Source organism: Macaca mulatta, chromosome 7, assembly GCF_049350105.2.
Source record: "Macaca mulatta isolate MMU2019108-1 chromosome 7, T2T-MMU8v2.0, whole genome shotgun sequence".
NCBI lineage: Eukaryota > Metazoa > Chordata > Mammalia > Primates > Cercopithecidae > Macaca > Macaca mulatta.
In genome coordinates this window covers 15,293,170-15,315,852 of record NC_133412.1, presented here as the reverse complement: position 1 = coordinate 15,315,852, position 22,683 = coordinate 15,293,170, and the positions used below count along the sequence as shown (strand labels likewise).

Genomic DNA, 22,683 nt, shown 5'->3' with positions numbered 1-22,683 from the left:
TGAAATGAAAAGTTTGTTTTTTGAAAAGTTAAACAAAACCAAGAAACTTATAGCCAGACTAAGAAAAAAGAGAGAAGACCCTAATAAAAAAAAATTCTGAGATGAAAAAGGACACATTACAACCAATACCACAGAAATTCAAAGGATAATTACAGGCTACCATGAGCAACTTTATGCCAATAAATTGGAAAACCTAGAAGAAATGGGTAAATTCTTAGACAAATACAACCTACCCAGATTGAATCATGAAGAAATTCAAAACCTGAACAGACCAATAACAAGTAACAAGATCAAAACCATAATCAAAAATCTTCCAGCAAAGAAAAGTCTTGGACCTGATGCCATCATTGCTGAATTCTACCAAGCATTTAAAACCAATTCTACTCAAACTATTCTGAAAAATTGAGGAGGTGGGAATACTTCCAAAATCATTCTACAAGGCCAGTATTACCCTGATACCAAAATCAAAGACACACCAAAAAAAGAAAACTACAGGCCAATATCACTGATGAACAGTGATGTAAAAATCCTCAGCAAAATAGTAGCCAACCAAATTCAATAACACATTAGACAGATCATTCATTACGACCAAGTGGGATTTATCCCAGGGATGCAAAGATGATTCAACATATGCAAATCAATAAGCATGATACATTATATCAACAGAATGAAGGACAAAGTCATGATCATTTCAATTGATGCTGAAAAAGCATTTGATAAAATTCAACATCCCTTTATGAAAAAGACCTTAAAAAAAACTGGGTATAGAAGAAAATACCTCAACACAATAAAAGCTGTATGTGATAGATCCACAGCTAGTATAACACTGAATGAGGAAAAACTGAAATCTTCCTCTAAGATCTGGAACATGACAAGGATGTCGCATTCACTATTGTTATTCAACATAGTACTAGAAGTTCCTAGTTAGAGCCATCAGACAAGAGAAAGAAAGAAAAGGGCCTGCAAATTCGAAGGAAGAAGTCAAATTCTGCTTGTTTGTGGATGATGTAATCTCATATTTGGAAAAACCTAAAAAATCTATTAGAACTGGAACAAATTCATTAAAAGTACAGACTACAAAATCAACATACAAGAATCAGTAACATCTCTATATGCCAACAGTGAACAATCTGAAAAGGAAATCAAGAAAACAATCCCATTTACAATAGCTATAAATAAAATACCTAAATATAAACTTAACCACAGAAGTGAAAGATCTTAATAATGAAAACTATACAATACTGATTGGGTTGGGTATGGTGGCTCATGTGTGTAATTCCAGCACTTTGCGAGGCCGAGGCAGGCAGATCACCTGAGGTCAAGACCAGCCTGACCAACATGGAGAAACCCTGTCTCTACTAAAAATACAAAATTAGCTGGGCGTGGTGGTGCATGCCTGTAATTCCAGGTACTAGGGAGCTTGAGACAGGAGAATCACTTGAACCTGGTAGGTGGAGGTTGCGGTGAGCTGAGATCACACCATTGCACTCCAGTCTGGGCAACAACAGCAAAACTCCATCTAAAAAAAACACACACACACAAAAAACCAAAAAACTGTACAATACTGATTAAATTGAAGAGGACACAAAAAAATAGAAAGGTATCCCATGTTCATGGATTGGAAGAATCAATATTGTTAAAATGTCCATACTACCTAAAGCAATCTACAGATTGAATGCAATCTCTATCAAAATACCAATGACATTCACCACAGGAAAAAAAAAAAAATCCTAAAATTTGTATGGAACCACAAAAGACCCAGAATGGTCAAAGCCAACCTGAGCAAAAAGAACAAAACTGGAGGAATCTGATTGCTTGACTTCAAATTAGAGCTATAGTAACCAAAACTGTATGATACTGGCATAAAAACAGACACACAGAGCAATGGAACCAAATAGAGAACCCAGAAATATATCCATACCTCTACAGTGAACTCATTTCTGACAAAGGTGCCAAGAACATACACGGGGGAAGAGACAGTCTTTTCATAAATGGTGCTGGAAAAACTGGATATCCATATTCAGAAGAATAAAACTAGATCCCTATCTCTTGCTATATGCAAAAATCAAATCAAAATGGATTAAATCTTAAATCTAAAACCCCAAACTATGAAACTACTAAAAGAAAACATTAGGGAACTCTCCAGGACATTTGTCTGGGCAAAAATTTCTTGAGTAATATCTCACAAGCACATGCAACTAAAGCAAAAGTGGACAAATGGGATCACATCAAGTTAAAAAGCTTCTACAGAGCAAAGGAAAAATTCAACAAAGTGAAGAGACAACCCACAGAATGGGGGAAAACATTTGCAAACTACTCATGTGACAAGCGATTAACAGCTGGAATATATAAGGAGCTCAAACAACTCTATAGGAAAACATTTTAACAATCCAATTAAAAATGGGCAAAATATATGAATAAACATTTCTTAAAAGAAGACGTACAAATGGCAAACAGGCATATGAAAATGTACTCAACATAACTGATCATCAGAGAACTGCAAATCAAAACTACAATGAAATATAATCTCACCCCTGTTATCCAAATGACAGACAATAACAAATGCTGGCGACGATATGGAGAAAAAAGAACCCTTGTACACTGTTGGTGGGAATGTATATTAGTATATCCACTATGGAGAACAGTTTGGAAGTTTCTCAAAACACTAAAAATAGAATTACCATATGACCCAGTAATCCCACTGCTAGGTATATACCAAAAAGAAAAGGAATGAGTGTATTGAAGAAATGTCTACACTCTTATGTTTATTGAACACTATTCACAATAGCCAAGATTTGGAAGCAGCCTAGGTGTCCATCCACAGACAAACTGATAAAGAAAGTGTGATACATATATTCTATGGAGTACTATTCAGCCATTAAAAGAATGAGATCCTGTAATTTTTAACAACATGGGTGAAACTCAAAGACATTAAGTGAAATAAGACAAATAGAGAAAGACAACCACATTTTCACTTATTTTGGGAGTTAAAAATTAAACCAATCGAACTTATAGGAAAAAAACCTTTTTACTTTTTAAAGAGAAGCCCTATATCTGGGCTTTAAATGACATTTTCAGAATTTAAAATATTTGCAACAACTGCACATCAAAACAGAAAACACGGTGTGAGCTAAAGTGAGTGCGTCTGTAAATTTTTTTGAACATGTGAATCATCATTTTTATGTCTGATCTGTGATAAATAGAAAAGTCCTTTCAAACTCATTGTTGCCGTCTCCCAGGTCATTTTTCTCCCAGAACTTATGACTGTCAAACTGTTTGTTCTTTGTTGACATTTAGTTCTCCTACATGCCATCTCCTCACGTTCCACCTCCTTGTTATTCTGATAAATGAGCGAATCTAATGAATTCATTCATCCTAATAAGAATTTTTTCCTTCAGTCGTTTCTTCCTTCTCAGTTAGAATGTATACTTTACGATAGAAGTTATAGAAATAATATTCTTAGCAGCTGGTCTAAAGTTGGAGGGTTTAAACATGTAAAAGCGTCAAAAGTACATGGCAGGCCAGAGGGGGATGTTTGGGTGTAACGGTAAGTGGTGCCTTGTGCTAGTTCCCAAATCACAGGTGTCATCAAGCTGCCAGTGTCCAGGGCCAGATCTGAAGACATTTTGGACCCATATCACTGCTCATGGCTATCATTGTTATTAGTATCAGCTTCAGGTAAGGGCTTGCTTGGAGCCATTAAAGAGCTTCAGTTGGTTCTCCCTTTCTAAAGTTGAGAGTCCTTTTTGGTTTTGACAGGTTTCAGGCTTTTAAAAATTGTTTGTTTATACACCTGGTAATTGGTTCCATTTGGCATCTTAATGTTACCTAAGCACTATTTAGCATGCCTAACAAGATTACCCTGAGCTTTTAAAACATTTAAGTGAAAGATTTAAATTCCATAAAAAGAAGAGGCGGCTGGTGAAACTTGGTCATTAGACAGGTGGAGAGCATAATTTTGAGTGGAGAAGCCCAAAACAGACTTCCTAGTTTTCTTTGCCCATTAGCCTGGAAGCCGCCCACGTTGAATCCACTTTTTTCATTCAGTGACCCCAGTGAAATGTCTGGTGCTCCCATCTTCTTTCATTCCCAGCAGCACTTATTAGAACCCAATGAGGAGCCTTAGACTGCTGGTTGACTAGCGCTCCCCCACACACTCCCAAGTCACTCAGCTCCCTCTGAGGCATAGTAAGGGTCTGTACCAAGATTGCATACATCCAAAAGCCCAGCATGAATCACTCTTACGCCCCAGGGTTGCTAAAATGATTGAATCAGTGAGTTGAAAAGAACAGTGATTTTGTTCTGTTTTATCTCCCTGGGAAGTGGGGTGGGGAAGGGGATTAGGATGAACCCATCTATTTTAGGTGCTTACTTACAGAATTAACGTCCCCCTAGAAAAGTGATGCCTTGGCTACAGTATACAGCTTTGCCATTAATGAGAGGAAAGGGGAACTGTTTTCATTTTTCTTGCAAGACTGAGAAGGGCAATTTTTTTGAGGCTAGCACCATCGTGTGGATAAAGTGAATACAGGTCTTTTTTCTTTTTTGGAGGGGATTGCATAACAGGCCACTATAATATACCTCTGGAAACACAATTTTGTTATCTTCTCATCTATGTCTTATATATTTTCTGAGTCATCACAGAGCAGCCAGAGATAAAAATATTTTTTGCAGCAGTGCCATATACTGCTGGGATCCTAAGGATCATGTGCTTCTACAAAATGACTGACTGAACTGCAGGAACATGATGGTGGGAAATTCACAGAGCAGTTTTGGATCAGACAGAGCATAAATTAGAGAGCACATTTGGGATTAGCCACTGGGCTCTTCAGTGGAAGTTACCAATTTGGACTTTGTGAGAAATGCCAAGGCTTGTTACTGAGGCAACTTTCTAACCATTATTGTCCAAGAAATGAAAGCTAAATCAGAGGAAACGAGGAGAAATAGAAATCTGATTGCAGGATGCAGAAGAATTTTACCAAACTGCATGGTTCATCTCCTGTGGAGTGAGAAGGTGATGTGGAGTTTCTCTGATTATTTTGGAATCCGAATGAAAAGGGAAAAAGAACAATGTGGAGAAGCTCTGTTGACTTGTGGCTTTAAGTCTTAAGAGCATGATGGGGGAGTGGATGGCAAAGTTAGGAGAAAGATTTTTTTTTTACCTCTGTAGTGGCCTTTCCTTTGTAGCTGGCACCAAGGTCCCTAAAGAGGGGCTGAGTCTGCTTCTCCTCTTTTGTAGTGTTTTTCCTCATTTCCAGATTGGCTGGTATGTGGGCGTTGGGAGGGCACAAATAGGTGGAGGTAGGGAGAGCTGTTGCTTATAAAGATGTAGCACCATTGAACACCTAACAAATCACTCTTCCAGTATTATTCTTTCCTTTGCACACTTCCCTAGCCCCAAGGGAAAAGGTTTTACCAGGACTTAAAACAAGAATCTGTAATTGTAGAAATTTGGGGTAGTCAAAACCAAATCAAGAAGTGCTGACGTTTGCTCTCTTTGATGAGCTACTAAAGTGATAGGAACATATACAGAACGGTCCTCCCCACCCACCACTCACTCTTGTCTTCACACATTCCCTTCCTTCCTTCCTTCCCAGAACTGGGCTGGCTTGTACAGCTGTAGATATTAATATATCTGGAGTTTCAGATTGAAAGACCTTCTTGTGATTGAATACGGGCTGATGACGATCTGGAGGGAGTTTTTAGGCACATGTGAAGCTTTCCTCTGTAGGCAGCCATTTATGGAACTGAAGTGTGACAGCAAGCTGTGTGGACCGGCTGACACTATAAGTGCAGATGTAGGATCCCAGAGATTATCAAGCAGCTAGAATGAGAGGTTGAATCAAGAGCGCAACTAATTGCAATGACTATCAAGTCGTATATTTAGTATCCTTTTAGCATAATCTTTTAAAACTCTTTCCTTACATCCATATCTGAGGGTAGGGGCACCAGGTAAAAAGCCATGAGAATAGTGAGACTCCAGCTCAGGGAATATTTGAGCCTTGTTTCCTACTAGCCACTGGAAAATCTTGTCATGCTTCTCCTTCTCTAGCTCCTTACTCCCTTAGCCGAGTCTTGCATTATCCTTTTTAACTGAACACTGTTTTAATTTGGAAGCCTGTTAATGGTGGCCTGGGAGCCTCTTGGGCTCTTTTCTCTGGGGTCACTACTCTTTCACTGTAGACTTCTCCCTCTCTGTCACTGTATTACTTCCCTCACCTTCCAGCTGGGCCACAGGGACACCCACAGTGGATCCTATGCTCTGCAGAGGAAGACTCAATGGAGGAGAGGTTAAAATTCTTTTTTTGGGTTAGGGTTGGTTCCCCAGTTTTATAAAACTGAATTATGTTGAGGATTCTGGGAAGATGGTAGAGCAGGAAGCACCAGGAATCTGTCTTCCTACCCAGACAACAACTGCACTGGCAAAACCTATCTGATCTAACTTCTGGAGCTTTAGAATCTATTTGAAGGCTTACAACTTCCAGGGGAAGGTTTGGATGACAAACTGTGGGTAAGTTCAGCTTTTAGCAGAGAAGCAGCTACCCATCTTCCACGCTCCACCCCAAGGGCAGGCAACACCTCCATACCCATTGTGGGAGCCAGGTAAGCCTCAAAGCCCTGCCCTTCATAAATTGAGGATCTATGATCTGATCCATGATTGCTATTTTCGATCTTGGAGATGCAGACACATACGTAGGCAGCCATTGTTACACCCTCCCCACTCCATTGCAAGACTCTCCCTCAAAGATGAATCAACTTTCAGAGGATTTAAAGGGTCAACAATCTTTTGATATTCTACCCTCAATGTGCTGTCCCTTCATTGTAATCTGGTTTGGGGAGCCAGATATTTAAAATCTGAGACATTCAAAAGTAACCACATATACAGAGAAATTCAGAGAGTTACTGTCATGCCTAGGGACAGGTGCAGGCTCAAAAGACCTGAGAAAACGCTAACACCTCAGGCTCATCCCTCGCAGACAGTCTATAACAATCAAAAATAAAATAATAATAATAAAAAAAAACCAAATTAGCAAACCCTGGGAAAGGAGGAGAAACTTCTTTTCAGAATTACTTCATTATAATCCAGATGTTCATTTTTCAACAAAAAACATCACCAAGCATATTAAAAAATGGGAAAATGTAGCTCCTATTTTTAAAAAAAAGAAACCCCAAGAAAATCCAGATGGTGAACTTGCTAGACAAATACTTTAAAGCAACTCTGATAAAGATGCTCAAGGACTTAAAAGAAGATCTAGGAAAAGTAAACACAACAATGTATGAACAGAATGAAAATATTGATAAATAGAAAATGTAAAACAAAAACTAAAAAATTTTGGAGCTAAAAAGTATCATAGCTGAAATGTAAATACTTTAATTCTTAAAACACTTCTATTTTAGGTTCAGGGGCACATGTACAAGTTTGTTATATAGGTAAATTCGTCTCATTGTGGTTTGTTGTACAGATTATTTTATCACCCAGGTAATAAACCTAGTACAAAATGGTTATTTTTTTCTGCTCCTCTCCCTCTTCCCATCCTCCATTCTCAGGTAGTCCCCAGTGTCTGATGTTCCCCTCTTTTGTGTCTATCTGTTCTCATAATTTAGCTCCCACTTATAAGTGAGAACAATCAATATCTGGGTTTCTGTTCTTATGTTAGTTTGCCAAGGATAATGGCCTCTAACTCCATCCATGTTCCTCCGAAGAACATGGCCTAGTTCTTTTTTATGGCTGCATAATATTCCACAGTGTTTATATACCACATCTTAAAAATCTAATCTACCATTGATAGGCATTTAGATTGATTCCATGTCTTTGCTATTGTGAATAGTACTGCAGTGAACATATACGTGCATGTGTCTTTATGATAGAATGATTTATATTTCTTTGGGTATATACCCAGTAATGGGATTTCTGGGTCAAATGATAGTTTTGTTTTTAGTTCTTTGAGGAATCACCACTCTGATTTCCACAATGGCTGAACTAATTTACACTCCCACCACTAGTGTATAAGTTCCTTTTCCTTTACAACCTCTGCAGCATCTGTTATTTTTTGACTTTTAATAATAACCATTCTGACTGGTGTGAGATGGTACTTTACTGTGGTTTTGATTTGCATTTCTCTAATGATCAGTGATAATGAACTTTTAAAAAATATACTTGTTGGCCGCATGTATGTCTTCTTTAAAAAAGTATCTGTTCATGTCCTTTGCCCACTTTTTAATGAAGTTGTTTTTTTCTTGTAAATTTGTTTAAGTTCTTCATAGATGCTGGATATTAGACCTTTGTCAGATGCATAGTTTGCAAATAATTTCTCCCATTCTGTAGGCTGTCTGTTTATTGATAGTTTTTTTTGATGTGCAGAAACTCTTTACTTAAATCCCATTTGTCAAGTTTTGCTTTTGCTGCAATGGCTTTTGGAGTCTTCATCATGAAATCTTTGCCAGTTCCTATGGCCAAAATACTATTGCCTAGGTTGTTTTCCAGGTTTGTTTATATATATATATATATATATATATATATATATATATATATATATATATTTGGGTTTTACATTTAAGTCTTTAATCCATCTTAAGTTGGTTTTTGTACATGGTATAAGCAAGGGGTTCAGTTTCAATCTTCTGCATATGGCTAGCCAGTTATCCCAGCACCATTTATTGAATAGGGAGTCCTTTCCCCATTGCTTGTTTTTTGTCAGGTTTGTCAAAGATTGGATGAAATAAAAAATGTATTGAAGGGATTCAAAAACAGATTTGAGCAAGCCTAAGAAATAATCAAGGAACTTGAAGATAAGACTATTGGAAGAAAAGTGAAAAGGTCCTAAGGGATCTGTGGGACACCATCAGACCAGCATACATGTTGTGGAAGTCCTAGAAGGAGAGAAAGATAAGCAGAGAATATTCAGAGAAAGAATAGCTGAAAACTTTCCAAATTTGATAAAAGACATAAATGTAAACATTTATCAAGCTCAAAAATGTTACTAGTAGAACTCAAAGAGACCCACACTGAGACACATTATAATCAAACCATGAGAAGCCAAAGTCCTTCAGAAACATTTAAAACTGTTCTTCAAAAGTGAGAGAGAAATGAAGATGTTTCCAGATAAACAAAAGCTGAGAGAATTCATTACCACTAGACATGTCCCACAAGAAAAACTAAAAGGAGTCCTGCAGGTTGAAATGAAATGTTCCATGTGCACTTGAGAATATTCAAGACAGTAACTGGAAGCTGTACGGAGAAACAAAGATCTCAGTAAAGGTAAATATCTGGGCAATTATAAAAGTTAGTATTATCTTAACTTTGGTTTGTAACTCTACTTTTTGTTTTCTACATGATTTAAGAGACTAACATTTTAAAAAATTACTAGTCTAAAAGTTAGTGTTATGGAAACTTTGATTTGTAGTTCCACATTTTGTTTTTTATGTAGTTTATAAAATTGATGCATAAAACAATTATACTTTTGGACACACAATGTATAAAGATATAATTGCATCAATACATTTATTCATCAATACAGTTATTCAGTGCATCAATAACTGAAAGGATGTGAGGATGGAGCTCTATAGGAGCAGAGGTTTTGTATGTTAGTAAAGTTAGGCTGATATAAATTGAAATGAGAGCATTATAACTTGAGGATGTTAAATGTAATCCCCACAGCAATCATAAAAATGGCTATAGAATATATACAAAAGGAAATTAGAAGGAAATTACAGCATTTCAATATAAAAATCAACTAGACACAAAAGAAGACAGTAATGCAGGAAATGAGGGTGAAAAAAGCTATAAGGTATATAGAAAAATATAGCAAAATGACTAAAATCAGTTTATTGTTATCAGTAAGTGCTTTAAATATAAATAGATTAAATTATCCAATGAAAAGACAGAGATTGGCAGAATAAATTTAAAAAAAACCCACACATGATCCAACTATATGCTATCATCAAGTGATTCACTTTAGATCCAGAGATATGAATACGTTAACAGTAAAATGATGGGAAAAGATAGTCCATGCAACTTGTGACCACAAGAGAGCAGGAGTGGCTATACTTATATCTGGCAAAATTGACTTCAGATTAAAACAATTACAAGGAACAAAGAAGGACATTATATTTTAATAGAAATTTCTATACAGCAAAAAGATACAATAATTTTACACCTACTAACAGACCATCAAAATATATGAAACAAAAACAGAATTGGAGGGAGAAGTAGATTTACAATAATGGTTGAAGACTTTAATAGCTCACTGTCAATAATGGATAGAACAACCAGATAGAAGATGAATAAGAAAATAGAAGACTTGAACAACACAATTAGCAACCAGATCTAACAGACATATACAGAGCACTTTATTCAACAACAGCAGAATTAACCTTCTTCTCAGGTTCATATGGAACATTCTTCAGGAGAAACCTATGATAGATCAGAAATTAAGTCTCAATAGATTTAGAAATAGAGATATAATATAAAGTATCTTCTATGGTCTGAATATGTTCTCCAAATTTATGTGTTAGGAACTTGTGGCCGTGTTGAGAAGTGGGGCTTTTGGGAGAACTCTCCCCTCATGCCGTTACAAAATGCTGTTACAAAAATGGCACGTAGGAGTGGGTTTTCTTCTGCTCTTACGCCATGTGAGGACAGTGTTCATCCACCTTTTGTGCTTCCCTCTTCCACAATGTTAGAATGTAGCAAGAAGACATTCATAAGATTCTGGCACCTGATATTGGACTTCCCACCTTCCAAAACCGTTCTTTGTAAATTACCCAGTCTGTGGTATTCTGTTATAGCAGCATGAATGTGTTAAGAGAGCCTCTTTCCTAACTATAGTGGGATGAAGGAAGAAATAAATAACAGAGAGAAAAATTGGAAAATTCATGAATTTGTGGAAAAACACACTTAACCAATGCATCCAAGAAGAAATTACAAGGGAAATTAGAAAATATCTTGAGACAAATGAAAATGAAAACACAACATACCAAAACTTATTGAATGCAGCAAAAACAGTGCTGAGGGGGAAATTTGTAGATATAAACACTTACATTTGAGAAAAATCTCAAATAAACAATTTAAATCTATAATAATTTAAGAAAGTAAGAAAATAACACACTGAACCCAAAGCTAGCAGGAAGAAACAAATAATAAAGATTAGAGCAGAAAATTTTTTTAATAATAGAGAAAATTAGCATAACCAAAAGTTGGTTCTTCAAAAGTATCAACAAACTGACAAACCTTTGGCTAGATAAACTAAGAAAAAGAAGACTCAAATTACTAAAATCAGAAATTAAAGGATTATTATTGATGTTACAGAAATTAAAAGGATTATAAGAGAGTACTATGAATAATTTTAACACATTAAATAACCTGGAAGAAATTTATAAATTCTTAGAAACACAAAACCTACCAAGACTGAAGCATGAAGAATTAGAAAACCCGAATATGCCTATAACTAGTAAGAAGACTGCAATAAAAAATCCCAATAAAGAAAACCCTGGGCCTGATGGCATCACTGGGGAAATGTACCAAACATTTAGAGAAGAAGTAATACCAATTCTCAAACTTTTGAAAAATATCGTATAGGAGGAATTACATCCTAACTAATTCTATGAGGCCAGCATTGTCCTGATACAAAAGCCAGACAAAAACACTGCAAGAAAAGAAAACTACAAAGCAATATCCTTTATGAACATCGATGCAAAATCTTTAACAAAATACTAGCAAACTAAATTTAACAGCATACTAAAGAGATTATACACCATGATCAAATGGAATTTATTCCTGGAATGCAAGGATGGTCCAACATGTGAAAATTGATCAATGTAATATACCACATTAACAGAATAAAGGAAAAATTACATAGTTATCTCAATTGACGCAGAAAGGGCCTTTAACAAAATTTAACACCATTTGTGATTTTAAAAACAATCAACAAACTAGAAATACAACAAAACTACCTCAACATAATAAAAATCATACTTGAAAAAACTCACAGCAAACATCATACTCAATGGTGAAAGACTAAAAGCTTTTCCTCTTAGATCAGAAACAAGGAAAGGATGCCTATGTTTGCCATTTCTATTCAACATAGTACTGGAAGTTCTAGCCAGAGCAATAAGGCAAGAAAAAGAAGTAAAAAGACATTTAAATTGGAAAGGAAGAAGTAAAAGTATCTCTGTTTACAGATGGCATGATTTTATACGTGGAAAACTCGAAAGATTTCACCTAATAAAATTGTTAAAATAAGAAATGAATTCAGCAAAGTAGCAGGAAACAAAATAAACAAAAATCACTTGCATTTCTACACACTAACAATAAACAATCTGAAGAGGAAATTAATAAAATTTCATTTACAATAGCTTCAAAAATTATAAAATGCTTAAGTATTAACCTAGGAAGTAAAAGAGAGAGAAAATTATGAAACATTGCTGAAATAAATTAAAGAATAAATAAATAGAAAGACATTTTACATTCATGGATTAAAAGACTTAAAATTGATAAGATGTCAATGTTACCCAAAGTGGTATACGAATTCAATACAATCCCTATCAAAATCCCAATGACTTTTTTTTGGGCAGAAAGAGAAAAGCTTATCCTAAAATTTACATGGAATCTTAAGAGATGATAAATAGCTAAAATAATCTTTAAAAAGAAAGTGGGAGGCTTATACTTCCTGATTTCAAAACTTACTAAAAAGCCATAGTAATCAAACCAGAGTGGTGCTGGCATAAAGACAGACATATAGGCCAATGGAACAGAATAGAAAGCCCAGAAATAAATCCTCACATATATGGTCAAATGACTTTTGATAAGGGTGCCAAGACAATTCAATGGGGGAAAGGTTAGTATTTTCAACATAGAGTCCTGGGAAAACTATATGACTACAAAACACTGTATGCAAAAATTAACTCAAAATGGATCAAAAGCCTAAACATAAAAGATGACACAGGACAAAGTCTTTATAACACTGAGTTTGGCAATTTTTTAGATATAACGCCAAAGGCCTAAGCAACAAAACAAAAACAACAGCAAATTGATCTTCATAAAAATTAAAAACTTTTGGCCTCAAAAGACTTAATTAACAGAGGAAAAAGGCAACCCACAAAACGAGAGAAAATATTTGCAAAGTATATGTCTGATAAGGGATTAATATCCTGAATATAGAGAGAACTCAACAATAACAACAAACAACTTGATTAAAAATAGGCAAATTACTTTAACAGACATTGCTCCAAAGACGATACAAACAAATGGTCAGTAAGCACATGAAAGGATGCCAAACATCATTAATTATTAGAAAAGTGAAAATAAAAAACATAGTGAGATATCACCTTACACCCATTAGGATGACTACTATCAAAAATACAAAAAACATACGTTGATGAAGGTGTGGAGATATTGGAACTCTTGTGCACTATTGGTCAAAATGTAAAGTGGGGCAGGTACCGTGTGGAAAACAGTGTGGTAGTTCCTTAGAAAATTCAAAACAGAATTATCATGTGATTCAACAATTCTCCTTCTGGATATGTAGCCAGAATTCAACGCAAAATCTTGAAGAGATATCTGTACCCTCACGTTCATAGCAGCATTATTCACAATAGCTAAAATGTGGAATTAATAGATGAATCATTCAGTCTTAAAAAGAAAGGGAATCTTGTTGTATGCTGCAATGTGGATGAACCTTGAAGACATATAAAGTGAAATAAGCCAATCATGAAAAGACCAATACTGTGTAATTCCATTTATCTGAGGTACCTAAAGTAGTCAAATTCATAGACAGAAAGTTGATTAGTGTTTTCCAGGGACTGGGAGAAAGGGAAATGGGGTGTTATTGTTTAATGGGTACAGAGTTTCAGCTTTGCAAGATAAAAAGAGTTCTGGAGATGGATGGCAGTGATGGTTACACAAAAGTGTGAATGTACTTAATGCTGCTGAGCTGCACACTTAAAAATGATTAAGACGAAAAATTTTGTATGCGTTTTTTACCACAATAAAAAATGTTTTATTTACACACACACACACACACACACACACACACACACACACACCCTATTCCTTACCCCCTTGGCTCTTTTTTTGCTTCTATCAGAAAGATTTTTATTCAGTTATATTTCAAATTTAGAAAATGCTTTTATTGGGAGTTTTCCTTATGGCTTCTAAGCAGAAGCTGAGTAATTACAAGGCTGGTCAGTATGTCCATTTCTACATTCATTTAATTTCTATTTGTTAGATGTTCACTATGTTCAAGCCTCTCTTTAAAAATGTATTTGAGAGACTGGACTGCCCTTCAAAATCTCATAAACCCAAGTTTCTATGATACTGTGTGTTCTGCCTTCTATTACTAGTTGTCTGTGTAACCCAAGGTAAGTCACTTAACTTCTCTAGAACTCAATTGTCTCAGTTGTTTTTTCTAGTTCCAAAATTCTACAGATTTTCAAAGCATAAGGATGATAATGGCATATTACTTTCTTCACTGGACCATTTATTTCTTGAGTGGAAAGGTTCCAACCAAGATATTAACTCTACAGAGAATATGGTACAAGTTCATTTTAAAAAAGCGAATATGAATTAGTAAGAAATTGAGTTTCAGAATTTTTTAAAAATAAATACAATCTCAAGAACGTAACTTGATTTTAGAAAAGATAACAGAGTGTTTTCAATTAACAGCTAGGAATGACCAAGGCAAAACTTCCATCTACTTGCATCAGAATGGAGACGCAGATGCAGATGACGAATTAAAGGGACTCAAGGAAGGTCACTATTCTGCCTTGAATTTGTTTTCATGGTTCTCCGAGAAGTGTCTAGAGGTGAGAAAGTCAATTTAACTGATTATTTTCTAAAAATAGAATAAACAGAAAATTTTGTTTAAAAAATATTTTCTTAGCATAGTGAAGTACAACATTTTCTATAGTTATCCACAGTACTTTAAGAAATTTACAATGTACTGCTAGAACTTTGAGTGAAACTTAGGAATTTTATGTGCTTTGGATGAAAGATGACAGCAAAAAATTATACAATTTTAGTTCATTTGCATTAAAATATTCTTACAACAGAGCATGGAATCCAATAATAAAACCCAGGGAAAATCATTCTAATTTTAGGAGAAAAATTAACACCTACCTACCCTACAACCTCACAATTAAAATCTGGTGGAATTCTATAACCTTCCACATGGTTTGCCTCTTGTGTGGTGGGAAAGTTATTGACTCCTTTGAGAGAATGAAGAGGAAAGAAGACAACACTGTTGAAGAATCTTCTATAATCTAGATGTCAGCAGAAGCCACCCACTCTTTGATTCTAAGATTGCCTTTCTTCATCCCCCATTCTGTGTTCTGTTCTGTTGGTTTTTTTTCCCCCGAAAATTTCTACAAATACCTTCTCCTAGTATTTGTTGAATACTTCATTCTGTAACTAATGGCTATTTATCTCTGATCCAGCGCTGACCTAAAGTTCAGACATGACTCTTTCTTTCTTCCAAAATTCACTTGTAAGAGTATCTTAGTCCATTTCTCCTGCTATAACAAAATACCATAGACAGGGTAAGTTATGAACAACAGAAATGTCTCACAGTTCTGAAGGGTGGGGAATCCAAGATCAATGTGCTGGCAAATTTGATGTCTGGTGAGAGCTGCTTTCTGCTTCCAAGAGGGCACCTTGTTGCTGTGTCCTCACAAGGTGGAAGAGCAGAAGGGCAAAAAAAAAAAAGAAAAAGAAAAAAAAAAAAGACAAATGTTCTCTGCAGCCTCTTTTTTAAGGATATTAATCACCTCCCAAAGACCCTGCCTTCTAATTCCATTGTCTTGGTGATAGGTTTCAATATATGAAATTTGAAAGTACACATGCATTCAAACCATAACAACGAGACAACAAGAAGCAACTTGCACAAGCAAATATCTACAACTATGTGTGGTAGATTTTACTGGATATTGAAGTAATCATGTGCTCATGTTGCAGCGCTGTTTAGAAAATATTCTAACTTTAGTACTAGCTTTTCTGGTCCTCTGAAAGTCCCTTCTCCATTTCCACCAACTTAGATTTCAGAGTCTCATGACATTGTTCAGCTTTCTCTCCTGCTGCTTCTCTGTCTCCCAGTTGTGATAAAAAAAAATCCTGATATTATTATGAAGAGCATTTTAGCTCTAGCACTTACCACCTCCTCCCTCATTCACACTTTACACAGCTTAAGATTTATTAATGTGCTCTGCTAAAAAAAGCTTCATGTATTTCAAGTGTTATCCTTTCTTCTCTACCCTGCCCCCCTTACTTTCTCCAGAAGCAGGGAGAGGAATATGAAGTTTTATTTACCCAGAGGCAACACTTAGAATACATAAGACTTAGAAGACTTAGATGAGCAACATGTATCCTCTCATGACCTCAGAAGACATAAGTGTAGTTGACAATCCCAGCACTTTGGGAGACCAAGGTGGGCGGATCACCTGAGGTCAGGAGTTCGAGACCAGCCTGACCAACATGGTGAAACCCCGTCTCTACTAAAAGTACAAAAATTAGCTGGATGTAGGTGGCACATGCCTGTAATCCCAGCTACTTGGGAGGCTGAGGCAGGAGAATCGTCTGAACCTGGGAAGCGGAAGTTGCAGTGGGCCAAGATCATGCCATTGCACTCCAGCCTGGCAACAAGAGCAAAACTCTGTCTCAAAAAAAAAAAAAAAAAAAAAAGAGAAAAAAAGGACTCACAAGACTGGGTTCTTATTCTAGTTTTGTCACTAATTAATTGTGTTGTCTTGGGAAAGTACCTCATGGTACCTGAGAAACATTCTCTAAATTTATTGCCAATTCTATGAGTCTGTGATTTGAGAGTCCCTCTGGTACCTGGTTCTTCTATAAATGTAGTCAAGGTTGGGATTTCTCCTTTCACAGGTAGGTGAACTTTCCCCTACCCTGGGCTGTGCCCCAACATCTCCCTCGCTAGCCATCTGCTCAATGCCTGTTGTCAGAAGCAATAGAGGTTTTACAGACAGGCCAAGCTTTGGGGCCAGACACAGGCATATATCCTATTTTTTTCAACTCAGAACGTAGGTTGTGCTGTTTACTCTTAGAAGCTGTCTTATTTGTGAACTGAAACTGAGCATAATGATATCTACCTTAGAAGATTGTATAAAACAATGATGCACATGAAGCACTAAAGTGAAGTGCCTAGCACATCGTAAGTGGCCATAAATGGATCATTATCATGTCTATATAAGGGGGAGAGGTGAATGTCATGGCAAGCACATGACATGCTCTTTCTGGGTCTGCTGACACACTTGCATGTACATGGTAGAATGAACTCAGCTTACTGTACAGATAGCTCCTAAACTTTAGTTTTACTCAGTAGAAAACATAAGAGAGAGAGCTGAATGGTTCTAGGCAGCAGTTTTTTTTTAGGCTGTGATGAAGAAGGGAAAGGTAGATTGACTAAAGAGATGGGAAGAGAAAGGACTATGAATAGAAAAAATAAACATGTCCAAGGGGATGATTCAGTTTCTGCAGTATGATGACTGACAGGCATCCTTTGCCTTTGTTCTCATGAATCATATAGATACACATATATATATATATATACACTCACATATATGTGAAATATAATACCTATTATATATGTCTGTTATATAATATAACCCAATATATTTATATATTATATATTTATATATTATTTAAATATCATATTTATATATTATAGATACTTATATAATTATATTTATATATCATATAACATGTGTTAATATATTATATTTGATATATAAGATATCATCTACTATATATCTATATTATATATCAGATATAATATATAATTATTTTATATTATATAATAGTATATATAATATACAATATATGAAAATATATATATCATAAAAATATATATCTATTATATAGAGATAATATATAATACATAAAATATTATATAATGGATGTCATATATATGTATATAATTGTAATATATAAGATATAGAATTATAAAGACATAAGATTATTGTAACCTAATATATGTGACATTGTGGAGTGAGAGCTATCTCTGGCACTTGTCAAAGTGTGAAGTCCTGCTTCAATGTGGGCATAGGTATGAGGACACATACTTCATAAAGAAATTCACTCAGGATGCATATTCTGAAGATTTCAGGCGGATTAAAATTGTAGGCAGTGACTCAGCCCTTGGGATTGATACTCAAATACTTTATCATCCACATCTAAGTTTTCCACACCTATTCTCTTGATGCTCAAATCTGGCTAGAGCCTATGAACCTGTGAAAAATGGGACAAGTTTGCTGTTATCTTGGACGTTGGTCCATCTGTTCCGCATCTAGCAGGAATATAATTTGCTGACATGAATGACTAGCTGCTGAAGAGATCCCACGAGTGTCATGGAATAGTGGCCACTACTGTTCATGAGGGAAACAGGCTACCGTGGTCAAATCGTAAGGGAATACACTGCTTCAAAGGCCCATGCAGGCTGCTCAGTTGTCTGTAATGATTAGGACACTGTTGGGAAGGCCAGCCGCTGGCATCTATAGCCAGTCTCTGCTGTAAATATTCATCAGGAGAAGCAAGCTAGCCAGCCAACAGCTGTTTATCTCCCCTACAATAGTTTCTAGTCAGGCTGTGACCTCATGCTACATAAAAATGTCACCTTCCCAGGTCTGCACTGTAAACACAGAAAAGCAGCTATTAGTTTTGCTTCTTATCAGAAATGTATTTTGTTTTTTATATTTTCAGAGACAGGGTGCGGCCATGCTTCCCTGGCTAGCCTTGAACTCCTGGGCTCAAGTGATCCTCCCACCCCAGTCTCCTGAGTAGCTGAGACTACATGCGCTTGTCACTGTGCCCAGCTAGAAAGGTATTTTTAAAGCAATGATTTTAACCATTGGATGTTGCCTTTAAGACCTGAGTTTCTGAGTATTATAAAATCAAAAACTTTAAATCATTTTAAGGAAGCACAGTTAATAGGTGCAGTAAAATAAAAGCACATAAAGTGGCAGCTGTTCATTGTCAAAAGTTTATACTGGCAAGGAATCTTTCTCTCTTCCTTTCTTCCTTATCTTTTAAAATAAAACCATTTAAAATACCAGTGAATCTCCTTCTACAGTAATACTGTTACATGGCAAAACTATTTTGCTGGCTTGCTCTGCCTTCTGGGGCCAGTTTTTTTTTTTTTTTTTTTTTTTTTTTTTTTTTTTTTTTTTTTTTTTGTGCTGGCTTTCTTTACCTCCTGAGCAAACATTTGTACATTGTATTCTCACCCTCAGCAACTATATTCTGGGTATGATTCCAAAGAATGCAGTCAACATTTACCTTTACTTTAAACAACAAAAGGGAAAATTTTGTAGATTTTAAGCTGCCAGTGGAGATTTGAATCCTCTACAATAACTTTTGAACTGTTTTCTCAGCACTATTCTGCTTAGCTACAGCAGAGAAAATAGAGTGATGAATAATGAAATATTCATGAAAGAAAAATTTTAAAAAAAGTTTTCTTAAAATAAATTGATTCTAAAACCACAATGTGTGAAAGTACTTTTTTATGATGCCAACTTTCAGATTCATGGGTTTAGAGGGTGTGGATTTGTTGCACTATCACGCGGTGGGGTGATGGTAAATGGGAGCCTACCACATTTTGCCAAGAATGAAGTCCAGTTTGATGTAGCATTGGCCACCCAGTGGGAACAAACTGCCAGGTCCCACTGAATCTTAGAGTTCCACTGCCATTCAGTGTAGAGAGAAACTAGATTTTTTTTTTTTTTTTTTGCCAAGATGGCTGACTAGAAGCAGCTGGTGTGCGCCGCTCTCACAGAGAGGAGAAAGAGTGGCGAATAAACGTTAGCTCTTCAACTGGATCGTCCAGGTGGACAAGTTGGGATGCATCCGAGAAGCAACACAGCTCATGGAGAAGGGAGAAGAGAGAGACCGGACAGCTACCCTCCCAGGATCGGCACGGAGCCAGGAGAGGCTCCCCACTGCCGGGAACGGGCCTCCAGACTGACATGAAGAGCTGCTTAGAGCCTGGGCAGAGCCACCACTCAGGCGCACATGGCTTCCTGAGGCCCTTAGACCCCTGGGCACCCTGGCACCAGCTATGGCAGCTCTGGTGATGGGGGAAGCAAGACTCCGTCACACGTCTGTGGGGTAGAGGCTGAACTGACAGGGCTAGGGACTGGACGGAGTGCAGGCCTTACCTCCACTGTACCCCACCAGACTAGGCCCCCTGGCCTAGGACCCTAGTGCAGCCCCCAGTGCCGCCTGAGCTCTCTGGCTTCTGCCCTTCCCTGGGATGGAGCTCCCAGTGGTGGCAGGCAGGCCCCCTTAGTTTTCCTGCTCTGCAGCTCCCAGCTCCCGCTGCTCTCAGGCTCAGGAGGCCGCAAAGCGATTCAAGACTAACACAGCCCCCAGCACAGCGCAGCTGTCTTATGAAAAAGTGGCCAGACTGTTTTCCACGTGGGTCACTGCCCCCACTTACCCTCAGTGGGCAGGGCCTCCCAACATGGGACCCCAGCCCCTCGCCCCTCCTGGGGTGCTGGTAGCAGCTCTGCACTGCTCTGCGAGGGAGCTCCCAGTGGTGGCAGACAGGCCTGCCATTTTTGCTGCTCTGGAGCGCCTGTCCTTGCTGCCCTCAGGCTTGGGAGACAGTGAAAAGATGAAGGACTAATGCAGCCCTCCACCGAGCACAGCCCCCTTAAAGAAAAGTGGCCACTCTGTTTTCCTCATGGTTCTCTGTCCCTGCTACTCTTATTGGAAAGGGCCTCATAACCTGGGTCCCCACCCACCCCCGCTTGGGTTTAAACCCACAATGTGTGAAAGTACTTTTTTATGATGCCAATTTTCAGATTCATAGGTTTAGAGGGTGTGGATTTCTTGATCTGTTGTGTGGCAGGGTGCTGGTAAATGGGAGCCTACCACATTCTGCCAAGAATGAAGTCCAGTTTCATGTAGCATTGGCAGCCCTGCGCTGCCCTGGGACAGAACTCCCAGCAATAGTGGGCAAACCTGCTATTTTTGTTCTCTACAACTCCTGCTCCTGCTGCCCTCAGGCTTGGGAGGGAGCAAAACGACTAAAGACTAAGGACTAAGAAGGACCTCCAGCACAGCACCGCTGCGGTATGGAAAAGCAACCAGACTGTGTTCCGGGCAGGTCCTGTCAATCCTCACTGGGCAGGGCCTTTGACATAGTTAGGATCTGTGTCCCTGCCCAAATCTTATGTTAAATTGTAATCCCCAGTATTGGAGGTGGCCTGGTGGGAGGAGATTGGATCATGGGGGTGGATTTTCCCGTTGGTACTCTGTCATGATAGTGAGTTCTCACTAGATCTGGTTTTTAAAAAGTGTGTGGCACTGTCCCCCCACCCACCTTGGTCCTGCTCCTGCCATTCAGATGCCTGCTCCTACTTTGCCTTCCACCGTGACTCAAAGCTCCCTGAAGCCTCCCCAGAAGCAGATGCTGCCATGCTTCCTGTACGGCCGGCAGAATCGTGACCCAATTAACCCTCTTTTCTTTCTAAATTACCCACTCTCAGGTATTTCTTTATAGCAGTACAAGAATAGACGAATACAGCCTCTCAAACAGGTCACCCAGCACAACCACCTTGCCTCTACCTGAACACGTCAGCCGGTGGTGGCTCTGCATTTCCCTGGAAAGGAAATCCCAGCGACAACCCTCAGACCCTCTCACATTGCGGCGGCAGTGGTACCACCCTTACTACACTTGGGCAGGGGGAGGAACAAAGGGCCTGGTCCCATTGCTGGCACCTCCAGCATGTCACAGCCACCCTATGGAGAGGAGCTCAGTTTCTCTTTCCTGTGAGCCCCCACCCCCTAGTCTTCACCAGGCAGGTCCTCGGCTGGGGACCACAGAGCAGCTGCCCCACCCCCGACTGAGTGCTCCCACTGGTAGTGGCTCTGTGTTTCCCTAGGATCGAGCTCCAAGTGGCAACTGACAATCTCTGTGCCATTGCCATTGCAGCAGTTTTGCCCTTGTTCCTCTTGGACTGGGGAAGGAACAGAGTCTGAGGGCTTTATTTGTGCCCCAGCACACCACACTTACCATAAGGAAAGGAGCTCATTCTCTCTTCCCTGTGAGCCCTGACACCCTGCTCTTTATCAAGGAGGGCCCCTGGCTCAGGCCCCCAGTATAGTTGTCCCAGTCCCTGGCTTAACATTCCCGTTGGCAGTGGCTGTGTTTCTCTGGGGTGGAACTCCCAGAGGCAACTGAGAGCACCCCTGCCACTGCTACTGCCGCTGTAGGGGTACTGCCCTCGCTGACTTCAGACTGAGAAGGAGCAAAGACTCTGAGTGCCTTATACCTCTAGCATGCTGCAGCCGCCATAAGGAGAAGAGGCCAGTCTGTCTACCCCATGAGCTCCCTGCCCCCACTATTTGTTGCCAGACGGGGCCCCCAGGTTGAGCCCACACAGCTGCCCCACTCCAGGCCAATCGCCCAGATTGGTAAGGGCCCTGCATTTCTCTGAAGGTAGAGCCATAAGAGACAAGTGAAAGATCCTTGGCCATTGCCACTGCTGAGATCCCTGCCCCCAAGCCAGGCAGGCAACCTAAAGGCTGAGCTTGCCCCAGGGCTGTGGTGTGCAACCCAGGAGTGCCAAACTGAGGTCTGTAGTCAACACTTGAGTGGGAGAAGAGCCCGCACTCTCAAAGCACTGAGATGGAGCATGGCTGCAAACACAAGGAAATACAGAGGAGCCACGTGG

At 38.4% G+C, this 22,683-nt stretch overlaps 1 protein-coding gene and 1 long non-coding RNA gene across 2 annotated transcripts in view; one reads left to right on the top strand and one right to left on the bottom strand.

Annotated features, from left to right (window-relative positions):
* Window positions 1–5,355: 5,355 nt before the first annotated feature.
* The window catches only part of TMCO5A (transmembrane and coiled-coil domains 5A), a 61,375-nt gene continuing 44,047 nt past the window's right edge, over window positions 5,356–22,683 (bottom strand). Inside the window, exons 13-14 of the mRNA XM_077938702.1 lie at window positions 6,913–6,982; window positions 5,356–5,824 (exon numbers count right to left, since the gene is read on the bottom strand). Of these exons, the coding sequence (XP_077794828.1) occupies window positions 6,965–6,982 (18 nt within the window). The 3' untranslated portion in view covers window positions 5,356–5,824; window positions 6,913–6,964. The remainder of the gene's footprint in view (window positions 5,825–6,912; window positions 6,983–22,683) is intronic.
* On the top strand, window positions 12,127–19,058 carry LOC144329719 (uncharacterized). The gene is made up of 2 exons (XR_013395319.1): window positions 12,127–14,802; window positions 18,707–19,058. It is a non-coding gene; the product is annotated as an uncharacterized LOC144329719 (long non-coding RNA).